The sequence below is a fragment of the Cricetulus griseus genome (genome assembly GCF_003668045.3).
Source record: "Cricetulus griseus strain 17A/GY chromosome 1 unlocalized genomic scaffold, alternate assembly CriGri-PICRH-1.0 chr1_0, whole genome shotgun sequence".
Taxonomy (NCBI): domain Eukaryota; kingdom Metazoa; phylum Chordata; class Mammalia; order Rodentia; family Cricetidae; genus Cricetulus; species Cricetulus griseus.
The window spans coordinates 129,964,910-129,978,635 of record NW_023276806.1 but is presented as its reverse complement, the minus strand read 5'-3'; the positions used below and the strand labels follow the sequence as shown (position 1 = coordinate 129,978,635).

Below are 13,726 nucleotides of genomic sequence, written 5' to 3'. Positions count from 1 at the left end.
ATACACAGAGAGGTTAACCTGCTCAGGTCATGCTGCTGACAGGTCAGTAATCCTGTCGGGGTAGCACAATGGCTTCAGACGTGACCCCCGGCAAAGTTCTCTGTCTGCCTACAAAGTACTGTCTGCCTACACAAATTTCGTCTGCTATGTGCTTATTTATTTATTTATTTATTTTAATCAGGACTTCCTTAGATTCTCAAAAGGGGCCAAGATGTCCAGATATTAAACATGACTGTCCATGGACACCAGCTAGGATGAAAAGACAGAGGAGGACATCTACTCCTGGAGGTGCTGCAGCCCTGGGAAGTCTCCTCAAGGCACCTGTGGGTTTGAGGTGGTCTGCAAAGGGGCCTGAGAAAGGGAGTCACCATCACAACCCTTACCACAAGGTTAAGCACAGCTGTTTACTTACTGTCTCTGCCTTCCTGAGCAGGAAATGGGAAGGTGCAACTCCAGCAAAGGAAGAGGAAACTTAGGAAGATAAGAGACCCACAGGGCACCAGATACCAGTTTCCCCTCCCCAGCCATGATACCACCCAGAAATCTCCCAGCAGGCTCCGCCTTTGTGTCCTCCTTCCTTTCCCATGCCTCCCCCAGGCTCTGTTCCTTGCTCAGCTTCCTCAACCTCCCCCAGCTGTTCTGTGGATGTCCCTTGCTGACTCCAGAGCTATTCAGTTCCCGGTAACAGAAATTTTTTTTTCTCTCTCTGAATTCTCCAGTGCTTCCTGTGGCCTTCGGTTTCTGTTTCCACCATTTTGAAAAAACAAAACAAAACAAAAAAACCCACACACAGAGTTTCAGACGCCCCACAAGTTAGAGTTGAGAGGACTTGCTGAAGTCATCTGGATTCTTATCCCTGATAAACGAGGAAGGAAATGGAGGCTCTGGGGGAGTCTCTTATTGTCAGATGCCATCTGAAGCACAGGAGAAGAAGGAAGTCTTCTACCTCAAGTTTATTCACCTCTGCTGGATGTTGGGCCTCAACAGGTGCTTAAAACACAGAAATGGGGCTGGAGAGATGGCTCAGAGGTTTGGAGCACTGACTGCTCTTCCAGAGGTCCTGAGTTCAATTCCCAGCAACCACATGGTGGCTCACAACCATCCATTATGAGATCTGGTGCCCTCTTCTGGTGCAGATACACATGGAAGCAGAATGTCGTATACATAATAAATAAATAAAATCTTTAAAAAATAAAAAAAATAAAACACAGAAATGGTTGTCAGACCTTGTCTGCAGGGGGTCTCTAAGTCCAGCAAAGCTCTAGTGTCTGCATACTCAGAACACCATCCTGGCTCCTTCAGTCAAATGAAACCAGGCTAGGTCTAAGATGGAGGCTTCTAGATGACTACCATTTTCCTCTGAAAAAGACATTGGTTATTTTGCTATTTTGCAGGAACACCTTCCAAGGGAAGGTGTTCGAGAGGCACAGGCCCCTCCTGGATCCCTCTTAGGAAAGAAGCTAGATTGAGCCCAGCAGATCTGAGCAGTCAGGACATAGTGTGTGGGTACCATGAGAACAGGCCTCAGTTCCCCACTTTGCTCTGCTGAAGTGAGGCCCTAGCCAAGGAGCTTAGGTTGGTCTCAAACTTGTCATCCTTCTGCCTTTGTCTGCTGTGTGGGAATTACAGACCCACGCTGCTGTATCCAGCTTAGTTCTAGGTCTTCGACAGGAAGAAGGAAGGGCATCATTTCAGATGTGGGTTCCTGTCCCTGGTTAGAAGGATGTTGCAGCCTGAAGGGCTAGAAACTCATTTGAATAATCCCGTGTAGCCCAGACTTTTACCAGCTTTGGGATATGAAGAGGCGGTATGCCCTTACAATGGTGGGAACAGACATCACGGGATGCCTTGGAGTCCAGGGTGGCAGATTCCAAGCTAACAATATGTCAAGACTGAAGTGCTGGAGACGACCCGTAGAGACGAGTGGCTCTTGCTAGACTCTGGTTTCTTGTTTTAGGAGAAAAAAAAAACAAGATTTAGTTCTTTTTACATGTATGTATGTGTGCCAATGGGGGTGCAGGTGCCCAAAGAGATGGGATTATGGTGATTGTGAGCCACCCAGTGTGGGTGCTGGCAACTGAATTTGGGTGCTCTAAAAGAGCAGTAAGTGTTCTTAACTACTGAGTCATCTCTCCAGCCCCAGACACTGGTTTCTCTCCCCCTCATCTAAATCTTCATCTTCCCTAATTAAAGGACAGAATGCTGGGTAAACATGGGAACCAGTCTGGGTCATGAAAGCCTGGGTTCTGTCTCTGCCCATTTCTTTTTTTTTTAATTTAATAATTTTAATCACATGTAAGTCCCTTCTTCCTCTCCCTTCCCTCCCCCATCCATCCTCCCCCACCCCAGCCTACCCCCACCCCATCCACCCACCACTCCCCAGGCAGGGTAGGGCCCTCAACAGGGGCTCTGCAAAGTCCACCAAATCTTCCTGTGCTGGTCCTGGGCCCTTCTCCATGTGTCCAGGGCCAGAGTGTAATCCTTCATGTGGGATGGACTCTCAAAGTCCCTTCTTGCACCAGGGAAAAATACTAATCCACCACCGAGGCTCCCTGGAGTGCAGAGGCCTCCTTATTGACATCCATGTTCAGGGGTCTGGATCAGTCTTGTACTGGCCTCCCGGACAGCATCTGGGGTCGATGTGCTCTCCCTTGTTCAGTCTGCCCATTTCTTTAGCTCCTTGATCCATCTTCATCCTGACCCCCGCGCGCGGGGTGTGGCATCCTAGAACTCCACATAGGCGGTCCTATGGGATCCAGACCCTGGTCCTTCCCCAAGGCCTGAGGGAAATGCTATCCCATTTGTCCTGCCAGGATATACATTGAACTAACACCTTCCCTGTGGGTATGACTTAGGCTCTTGGTGCCTGGCTGAAGTTCAGGTTATCTTGTCATCTCTGTAGTCCTTGTCTAGCTGAGACTTTTCTGCTTCTACAGTGTCTGAGGAGCCTGGAATCTAGGTGTGTGTGCAAGAAAGGCCCCAGAACAGGAAGGGGAAAGACGATGATGGTACCCAAGGCTGTATGAGGACCAGTGCCCTCGTGTTATAAGTCTAAAAAACAAAGCAGACAGGGTAAGGAGTCCTCAAAGTGAGTATTAGCTTCTCCTGTGGTAATGTGACCAGAATACCTGGTAGAAGCACCTCAGGGAAGAAGGGGTCATCTTGGTTCACAATTTCAGAAGATTTCAGTCCATTGGTGTGGGGGAGCCATGGCAGAGTAACTGTTCTCCGTGATTTACAAGGCAGAGGGGCCAGGACTTAGAACCAGGGGTTGGGGGTTATAACCTACAAAGGCCCACACCTAGTGAGCGTCTTTCTCCTGCCATTCTCATCTCCTAACGATTCCTCAGTTTCCTTAACTAGCACCAACAGCTGAGGAGCCAGAATTTAAAACAAGAGCCTGGGCAGAGACATTTCAGATTCAAAGTACAAGAGTGAAATTTATGGAGGAGATTGCGACAGTTAAACTTGATCTTTAACCTGACAAGGCTTAGAGTCATCAGGGAAATAAACTTCTGGGTGTGTTGGTGAGGCCATTTCTAGAGAGTGGCAGCACCATGCCGTAGGTGGAGCCCTGAACTGAATAAACAATGAGAGGGCAGGCGTGTCATCAGCTTTCATTTCTCTCTGCTTCCTGCGGAAAATATATGGCCAGCCACCTCATGCTTTTGTTGTCGAGATGGACCGTACCCTCAAATTCTGAGCCCAAATAAACCCTTACTCCTTAAAACCCCGAGAACAGTCGGATCCTTGCAGTTCTTGTGTCAGAAAGAGGGACGAAAGTGACTTCGTCTTTGCTGAGAGAGACTTAACACTGGAACCAGAGTCGGGCACATCCCTGATGCAGGAGCCAATGGCAAAACTCTGCATACTTCTAGAGGAGTTTGTTAACATACCCTTTGCCATTGGCAGAAGCTAGGCAGGAGAAGCTGGCTTGTGCTCATCTGAAGCAATCATGGCTCTTACATATCAAGGTGGCTGCAGTCGTGCAAGCTAAGTCCACGCAGCTGGGGAAGAGCTTATACAAGCCATTCTCCTCTTCCCTTTCAGTAGCTCTGGGTGTTTCATTCATGGGTATTCCCAGACCCCATTATCTTTCTTTCCTGCTTTCTCTATGCCCTGTTCAGTTCTTTGTCATCTTAACACAAGTTATCTGGGAATGGGAATCTCACTTGAGAGAAATGCTGCCACCAGGTTGCCTGTAGGGACATGTTCTCAACCTGTGGGTCTCAATACTTTTGGGGATGGACCACCGTTTCATGGGGTTCACATATCAAATATCCCGCATATTGGGTATTTGCATTGTGATTCATAACGGTAGCAAAATTACAGTTACAAAGTAGCAACAAAAATGATTTTATGGTTGGGGGTCAGCACACCCTGAGGAACTGTCTTAAAAGGTAGCAGCATTAGGGAGGTTGAGAACCGCTACTGTAGGGCTTTTTCTTGATTAATGATGGATATGGGAGGGCCCAGCTCACTGAAGGTAGTACCAGCCTGGGCAGGTAGTGCTGGATGGTATAAGAAAAGCAGGCTGTGCAAGCTACTGAAGGGACCAGCCCCCACTTTAGCAGCTATGACAGGCTGCAGAAAAGATTCAACATATGTTCGCCTGACCTTGCCCCTCCTCCCAGTCACTAGATACCCACGTGGCAAGGAACCAATCAGAAGTTAGCTGATGTGCTTTATGGCACTTTATGGTAAAAGTGGCATGCAGAGCATAGCAACCACCGTGGGAGGGCCTATAGACCATAACAACCAGTTGACCAATCAATAGGAGACAGTTCGTCTAAGCCTGGACGCTCACCAATACCCTCTAGACACTCCCCCACCCCAGACAAGGTTACTCTGGGAAGGGAACTGATGTGTTTTGCTTCCTCCTTTGGCCTTTTCCTGTTGGCCTGCAGGGAATGACAGAGAGTTAGTTTGCTGAGTGCTGTAGTCAATGAGGAAAAGTGGGCTCAGAGAGGAATTTCCCTGTAAACGTGTCTATAGTCCAAGTGTACCTTCCCAGTGGCATTATACCTGTGTTCAATGATGCCTTGTAGCACACAAGGAGTTTGAGCCTAGACCTTGACTCATGTGGGCCATGAGTCATTTGGCATAGATGGATCTTACATGTGTGCAGGAGGGCAGAAGTCAGTGGACCAATTAGGGAGGGGTTGCTAAGTAGGAGGTGCCCAAGGACGTTTGTATATCAGTACAGAAAATCAACCTGAAGAACAGAGGTGCAGCAGGATTTAAAAACAAAAGACGAATGTTACAGAGAAACAGTGATCAGAAAGGAAAACTAGGCATCCTTGTCAGAAGCCTGAAGGTTACCCAGCCAACCACAGACTACTGTGTTCCTATTTCTCCTGTCTCAACGGCCTTGGCTCACTTTGTTGCCCAAGAGTCTGTGCTTGTCTTCTGAAAGCCATGTGGCTCTACCTGGTGGCTCTAGTGGGCATGTGGACCCTCCTGCGCTGGTACCGTGAGAGGCAGGTGGTGAGCCATCTCCAAGACAAGTATGTCTTCATCACGGGCTGTGACTCGGGCTTTGGGAACCTGCTGGCCAGACAGCTGGACAGGAGAGGCATGAGGGTGCTGGCTGCATGTCTGACGGAGAAGGGAGCCGAGGAGCTGAGGAGCAAGACATCAGACAGGCTGGAATCAGTGATCCTTGATGTCACCAAGACAGAGAGTATTGTGGCAGCCACTCAGTGGATGAAGGAACGAGTTGGGAACAGAGGTACCACTGAGACTCCTGTCTGTGTCTGTTGGTTTGACTCTGTTTGAAAGGGTCTCCCCTTCACACTCCCTGGCAAGATTCCTGAAGGGGTTTGGGGCACTTGAATAACAGCAGCCTCTTGCCCTCTCCTGACATTGCCTGAGTGCTTTCTCTCTCTCCAGCCCCTTCCTGCTGTCTCCTAAGCTCCCTGGTCTTGGTAAGAAGGTGTCCTGGTGAGGATTCTCCTTCTCACGTTCATGTCTGTGCTGTCATCTTTTCTGTGCAGAAAACCTAGCCTGCTGGATGCTGGTACCACCTTAGAGCAGGGCCCCTTTCTGGAGCAGAGGGTAGGACTTGTCCCTGGGCTCTGTGTGCAGGGAGGGTACCTGGGGCCATGCTGGAGTGATCTCCTGTGTCAGCACCGTACTTGCTCTTACTTGTCACCTGCCATCTCTCTGGAGGCAGACAAGATGGTTCCTGTGGAGAGCAGGCCAGGACAAGATTAAGGACTGACTTGAAAGGCTTTCCCTTCTTTCACCAAGTTTGCAGTGTTAATTGTAATTGGACAAAAGAAGAACCTTGGTTAAAAAAAAAAAATATATATATATATAAAGAGAGATCTATCTATCTATCTATCTATCTATCTATATCTCTCTCTATATATAAGAATAAGTTGAAAACATAGTGATTGTTCACTAGAGCATGTAAAACAACAAAAATTAACCCAGTGGACAAGAACTAGTAACATTTTAACCTGCATGCATTAACTAAATACATCCTTTTCACTTAAAAAGGGTGAGGAGTTTTTAACATTCTCAACAACGTTTCTTTGATGATTTTGTTTTTGAGAGGGGGTTTCTTTGTCTCTTGACTGTCCTGGAACTCACTCTGTAGACTAATCTGGCTTCCAACTCAGAGATCAGCCCTCCTCTGTTTCCCAATTGCTGGGACCAAAGGCGTGTGCCAGCATAGCCTGGCTTGCATGATACTACTTAATGAAGTAGAAAACGTTAGCCGTTAAGAAGGCTCCACTAATGAAGCTGCATCTTGGCATCGGAAGCTGGGGTTGCCTGGTGCAGCTGTGCTTGTTTCAGCTTGGGTTTTTGGTACTTGGGATCTTGATACTGGGCTGGCCTTAAGCACATGCTCTTTCTGCCTCAGCCCCTCCTGTATGGGGAGCACAGGTGTGTGCCACCACCTACAACTTGTTTCCTGCATTTGTGATCATAAGCACTATCTTAGGAATCAGTTTTCCTGAGCTTGTGTTGGGATCCTAATATTAAAACATCTCAGTTAAACAGTTTGCACCTCCAGAAGGGCAAGCTCTGGGTTTGAAGCCGCACATGGCTTTTGGGGCTAATTCTTCAAAACCCACAAGTAACACTTAGCCTTAAATCAAGTAGCCCCCAGCTGACCAGGCACGGTGGACAACAGTGACGACGTGCCATTGACGTGCACAGCCCCGACAGGGTGGTTGCCTGAAGATCTGTAACAGTGACTGAAAGAGACAAGTGACCGTGTCCTGTGGATGAGTGGGAAGAGAGGGCTCTGTTTTCTGGGACAGAGTGTGGACCTGTGCCTCAGGTAGGCACCTCAGGGAAGCTGGTCAGTATTGATGCGGGACATGCCAGATGATGCCCTCAGGTGAGGTTGTTGTCAACCTTGTTTTTGTGGTTTTTATTTATGTGGTTTTTGTTTGCTTTGTTTAAAAAAAAAAAAACACCAAAAACCTCCCACCTTGGCTCACAGCTTTGTCTAGGCTATTGGGTTTGTAGGCTCCTGTATAGGCCTCCCCAGTTCTGGGATGATAAGCATGCTACCGTTCTCAGCTTTTTACATGGGTTGTGGTACTCAAACTCAGGTCGTCATGCATGGGAGGCAAGTTCTATATGCACTAAGCTATCTCCTAACTGCCTTTCTCCTGTCTTTGCCACTTGAAAGACAAAGGCAGCACCATCTGAAAATGTAACTGAAAATGTGAAATATCCCTGTGTGTGACATCAGTCTGTAAAACACAGACAGGGCTTCCTGGTCTCCAGATAAGCAGAGGCACACCATGTCTTCAACATCCCTTCTTAAAACTAGCAAGTGAGGCCTGGAGAGATAGCTCAGAGGTTAAGAGCACTGACTGCTCTTCCAGAGGTCCTGAGTTCAATTCCCAGCCACCACATGGTGGCTCACAACCATCTATAAAGAGATCCGGTGCCCTCTTCTGGTGTGCAGGCACACACATGCAGGCAGAACACTGTATACACAATAAATAAACAAATCTTAAAAACAAAAACAAACAAAAAAACTAGCAAGTGAGAAAGGACTGCTTCTTACTTCCTAGGCAGGGAGCTGGCCATGAAGATTTAAAGGAGGAAGTGATCCATGCTGTGATCCCTAATCCTAGGGATTAGTGGGATTAGTTCCCCAACCCTGAGCCTAGGGCCTGTGGGATGGGTTCCCCAACCCTGAGGAAACCAGGCTGTTCTTCATGGCATTCTACTCTCAATTAAACACATGTCTAAGCAGTCTTACCTTGTTGAATATACATTTCATCCATAACTATACCTGGCTTGTGTGACTCTCTCTTCTTTCCACTGTCCCCAGGACTCTGGGGCCTAGTCAACAATGCTGGCATCTCCATTCCCTTGGGTCCCAATGAGTGGCTGAACAAGAAAGACTTTGCAAAAGTCCTGGATGTGAACCTGTTGGGCCTGATCGAGGTGACTCTGAACATGCTGCCCTCAGTGAGGAAGGCAAGGGGCCGTGTGGTCAATGTCTCCAGTGTCTTGGGTCGAGTGTCTTTATCTGGTGGTGGTTACTGCATCTCCAAGTATGGTGTAGAGGCCTTCTCGGACTCCCTCAGGTAATGGACAGGGATGTGGGGACCAGAGGGAAGTTTTGTCAGGACTTTTATTTAATCAAGGCCTTTAGGAGGCCATCATAGAGAGGACACTCTCTGGTTTTGGGGTTCTCTCATTGTTTTCTTGTTTGAGGTAGGTGATCATTCCCTGGGAACACATGTCCATGTCTCTAGTAAGGGCTGGGCTGAGACAGGAGTTCAGTTCATCTTTGTTTCTTTGTTTTAGAAACACAGTCTCACTATGTTACCTTGGCTGGTCTGGAATTCATTATGTAGACCAGGCTGGCCTCAAACTCATATAGATCTATTTCCTGAGTGCGGGAATAAGGAAATGTTAGGGTGAAGGATGTGAAGATGTGTACCACCATCCTGTCAAATTCAATTAATAGTACCCTTCTTGGGCCTGGAGAGATGGCTCAGTGGCTAAGAGTACTGACTGATCTTCCAGAGGACCCGGGTTCAGTTCTCAGCACCCACATGGCAGCTAACCAACTATCTGTCACTCCAAGATCTGACACCCTCACACAGACACACATGCAGGCAAAACACCATTGCACATAAAAAAAGTTATTGTCTTCCTCTGGAGGAGGGTGAACGAAGGGAAAATTTTTTGAGGTAAAGCTACATATGTAGGAAGAGTCCAGACCCTTGACCTTTAGTGATGCTCAGCTTGAGGATGTCCTTGAGGTGGGCTGAGCATCTCACTCAGCTCATATAGAAGTTTCTAGACTCTTGTTATAGTCTACAGACTACTTATCCTAGAATCACAAGAAGGCTCTCCCCCCAGATCCTACAAACTTTGGCAGCTGAGAAATTGGAAGAGGAGAGGGAGAAACTGGGCTGTCCTTGGAGTGGCCATCTCCAGGTCCTCAGTGGCGACCAGAGCAGTCATCTGATTTAGGGTCCTCTGGCAAGGGTCCAAGTGGGAACCTAGCAGTCTGGTTAGGAAGGCTGGTGGGGAAATCTGTCTGTCTGGGGCTCTCTGTGGCCATTGACTGATGGAATGTGCTGCTGGTTGCTGCTATTGGACAAAAGGTCAAGTCACATGATACAGGCAAGCAGGAGCCCGAGTGCCACGGACAAGAGTGTGCTTCATGTCCTTCACAAGGCAAATCTGAAGAGATTGAGTCAGGGGAGCCATTTGTACCATTAACCTGTTGGCTGCAGGGACCTGGGTGGTGATAAATGTGAGGCACTACAGAAGCAGCCGAAGAGTTGCTCTCGGAAGATCCTGCAGGAGCCATAGGGGTGCTGGCCTGAGAGCTTCCTGGGACAGGTTTGGGGAAGGTGCAAACTTAAGAGTGAGGAGGAGGTGACTTGGGCAAGGGTGACCCTTAATACTCGATTGTATAGAGAGGTCTTACCTAGAGCCTGTCTTTAGGCCGGTGAGGTGCATACGCCAAACAGTGTGAGATTCAAAAACACAGAGGCAATGCCCTCACCACAGGTTTCTTCCCCATCTGCCGCACAACCCAGATCTAAAGCTCATGACCTCTCCTCACCTCAGGATCATGTTGGCATGTGAATGTACTGTTATTGTGAGTTTTCTCTCAAAGTCCTCTATTGATGTCTGTCTGTCTTGCAGGAGGGAGCTCTCCTATTTTGGGGTGAAGGTGGCTATTATAGAGCCTGGAGGCTTCAAGACTGGTGTGACCAGTAATGACACGCTATTGCCAAGTGTCAAGATGCTGTGGGACCAGGCCAGCTCAGAGGTCAAAGAGATCTATGGCGAGAAGTTTTTGTTATCCTGTGAGTGGGTTTTGGGGATCAGAACAAAGTTGGGTCTAGAATTCTGAGTCTCCTGATGGTGTTGACAGCAGTTATCCCAAGGTGTTTCTCTACAAAATGAGGTTTTTAAGTTCTGTTTCCTTGGTGCTAGGTGGGCATCTTACCACATAAAGAGGTCCTGGCTTCTAGAACACAAGGCATTGTTTCATTTGAATCTCTTATTAACGTGACTTGAAAGTAGAGCCTGTGTCAGGAAGCAGTGATTTTCTGTGAACTTGGGCTAGTTCCCACTGTTCCAGAGACCAGAATGTGGTGATATCTTGCTTGTACAAATAAAGCTTGTCTGAAGATCGGGATGGACCTTGTCACTGGCTAACCATAGAGATCTGGAGGTCAGTACAGACAGACAGGAAGTGAGAAGGCTGGGAGGAAACAGGAAGTGAGGTAGCTGGGTGGGAACAGGAAGTAAGATGGCTGGGTAGAGAGGGGATATAAGTGGGAAGAAAAAGGAACTCTTAGCTGGGAAGCTAATGGGGTAAAAGTGGCTTTGGCTTGCTCCTTCTTCACTCTGATCTCTCAGCATTTTCCTCCATATCTGACTCCAAGTTTTTATTATTTAGACCAATTAAAACTCCATTTACACCACAGAGATCTCTAAACAGAGACCCAGGTGTGTTGTTGGTTTTTTTTTTTTTACTCTTTTGGCATTTTGGACACTTTTTTTGAGGGGCCCACCACCTAGCTCCCAAATAAATCACACATGGAATCTTATTACTTATGAATGCCTGGCCTTAGGTTGGCTTTCTTCTTGCCAGCGTTTCTTAACATAAATTAACCCATCTATATTTTGCCTCTGGACTTCTCCTGTTCTGTTCCTTTCTTTCCTTTTTACTCTATGTTTTGCTGTGTAGCTGGGTGGCTGGCCCCTGGTGTCCTCCTGTCCTCCTCCTGCTCTCCTCTTTCCTCGGTTCTCCTCCTGTTTATCCTCTCTGCCTGTCAGCCCGTCCCTCCTTGCTCCTGCCTCACTATTGGCCACTCGGCTCTATATTAGACCACCAGGTGTTTTAAGCAGGCAAAGAATCACAGCTTCACAGAATTAAACAAATGCAGCATGAACAAAAGTCACACAACTTAAAAATAATATTCTACCACACAGGTGGTGAGTGTGCATGGTTCTTCCTTGAAGCTGGGTTGTGGTCCATCCTCAGGACCTGGGACAGGCTGAGCTTGGGCATGGCTTCTGATGTGGGAGGCATAGGATCTAGAAAAGGTTCCTCCATGGGAGGCAAACACCATCTGAAACTTTTCTCATTCTGCATAGATCTGACAAATCTAAACTTATTGGACCAGATCTGCAGTGAGGACCTCTCCTTGGTGACGGACTGCATGGAGCACGCCCTGACTTCCTGTCACCCTCGCACTCGATACTCAGCTGGCTGGGATGCCAAGCTCTTCTACCTCCCCCTGAGCTACCTGCCCAACTTCCTAACAGATCCCATCTTCTACTGGATGTCCGTGAAGCCTGCCAAAGCTCTGTGAAGCCTCCACATGTTTCTGTAGTGAATGTCAGGTCATGGATCCTCAGGAGAAGGAAGGTTCCTGGGCTCAGTACAACCTTGCCATTGAGAGGGACATCCATAGGTGCCTGATTTTCTCCCCTCGGTGTGAACATGGGGGACATCGAGTGACAGGAGGAACTGCTGTGTCTAAACAATGATTCCCAACATGGTTGAAAATAGAAAGTGATCTTCCACATCTCAGTGTCATCATTTCCTTATTTTATTTTCAAAGATTTGTTTTTTATTTATCTGTCTGCATGTGAGTCTGTATTCCATGTGTGTTGGAGTACCCACAGAGTCCAGATCATTGCGTCCTCTGGAAGGCAGTTGTGAGTTACCTAGAGTTACCTAACCATGGAGTTGGGAAAAAAATTTGGGTTCTCTAGCAGAGAAGTAAATGCTCTCACCAGCTGTCCCTATGCCTAAACACATTCTCTCTCTCTCTCTCTCTCTCTCTCTCTCTCTCTCTCTCTCTTTCTCTCTCTCTCTCAAGATTTATTTATTATGTATGCAGTGCTCTGCCTTCAGACCAGAAGAGGGCAGAAGATCTCATTATAGATGGTTGTAAACCACAATGTGGTTGCTGGAAATTTAATTCAGGACCTCTGGAAGAGCAGCCATCTCTCCAAACCTGTCTAAACTCGTTATTTATATTTTTAGTTAATCATTTAGTTTATTTGAGACAGGATCTCATTACACTAGTACTTTATGACCTTCTAAATCTCCCAGTTTGCTACAGGATATCTGGTTTAGGTCTGAAACCCAAAGGGAATTTGAGGTTCCGTGAGGGAATGAAGAAAGGACAGACACACATAAAGAAAAGCTGGAACCCAGTGGCTTGCCCGTGCTTTGATGGAGACTCAGGTGCTTCCCCTGTACCCTGGGCCCTCAGCATGTTTATTATGGACAGCATAGTGGAGGGGTGGGCTATTTTATGTAGGAGGTCTGAAGGCAGCAGTCTCAGGCTGTAAACATCCTGGAAGGCTCAAGTCTTCTTCCATCATTTTATGTTACTGCAATAATAGAAACCCTAAGACCGTGACCACACAGGGATGCCCCAGAAAAGGAGGGTAGAGAGCTTTACAGTGGGCATCCAGAGTATATTCTCAGGAGCCCATCGAGTCTGGTGTGTGAAGCCTAACAAAGTCCTGTGGGTAGAGCAGTGCACAGAAGACATCTTGCTGGAGGACTTGCAGACAGAAGCATGGTCCTTGATTGCAGTAAGAGAAGTTTGAGCCCTTACAGGTCAGGACAGAGTGGTGGAAGAAATGGGTGAGGGAAACATGGCTTCCTCTCTGATGGAACATGCCTGGTTTATTTTGAGCTGGCGTCTGAGAGTCACCTGTGCACGTCTCTAGAGCCAGGAACCAGATACAAAGCTCTAGACACTACTCTAGAGGTTGTGAGTAAGGCTTTCTGGGAAATTAAGCCAGAAACCCTGTCTCAACCTAGTCAGGGGCATTCATGAAGGCTAGAATTCAAGATGGCTAAGCTCATGTCTGCTTGAATTCATGCAGCCAGAAGACGGGCATCTTGAGGTAGCAGTCATTTCCTCCCCCACATCATCTCTGAATCTTAGGGATCTGGGGTCCCAGGTGCCATCACCTTATTTTCCTTTGGAGTCAGACTTCCTGTTTGTGGCTGGCCCTTCCTTCTTCCAAGGGAGCTGCTGTACCAGAAAGACACAAGTGCGTCCTGACTTCTCTTTAGCTGCCCTGAAATTCTAGAGACAAGGAGAACTACTTTGTTTTTTGAGGAGAGTTTATGTCTGAGGAACCTGAGCTCAGAGCAGGATTTTCTTGTGAATGTGTCCTGAGCCCAAGTACAGGTTGAGCACCTAACTGTGTTCATAAAGTTCTGGGTTTGGAGCACTGGAGT

The 13,726-nt window shown here is 47.6% G+C and overlaps 1 protein-coding gene across 1 annotated transcript; it reads left to right on the top strand.

Moving 5' to 3' along the window:
* The first annotated feature begins 5,221 nt into the window (after positions 1-5,221).
* Positions 5,222-12,035, top strand: LOC100751871 (retinol dehydrogenase 16). The gene is made up of 4 exons (XM_027392176.2): positions 5,222-5,731; positions 8,306-8,564; positions 10,147-10,310; positions 11,611-12,035. The coding sequence occupies exons 1-4, from the start codon at positions 5,419-5,421 to the stop codon at positions 11,826-11,828; spliced, it is 954 nt and encodes a 317-aa protein (XP_027247977.1). The 5' UTR covers positions 5,222-5,418; the 3' UTR covers positions 11,829-12,035.
* Positions 12,036-13,726: the final 1,691 nt, after the last annotated feature.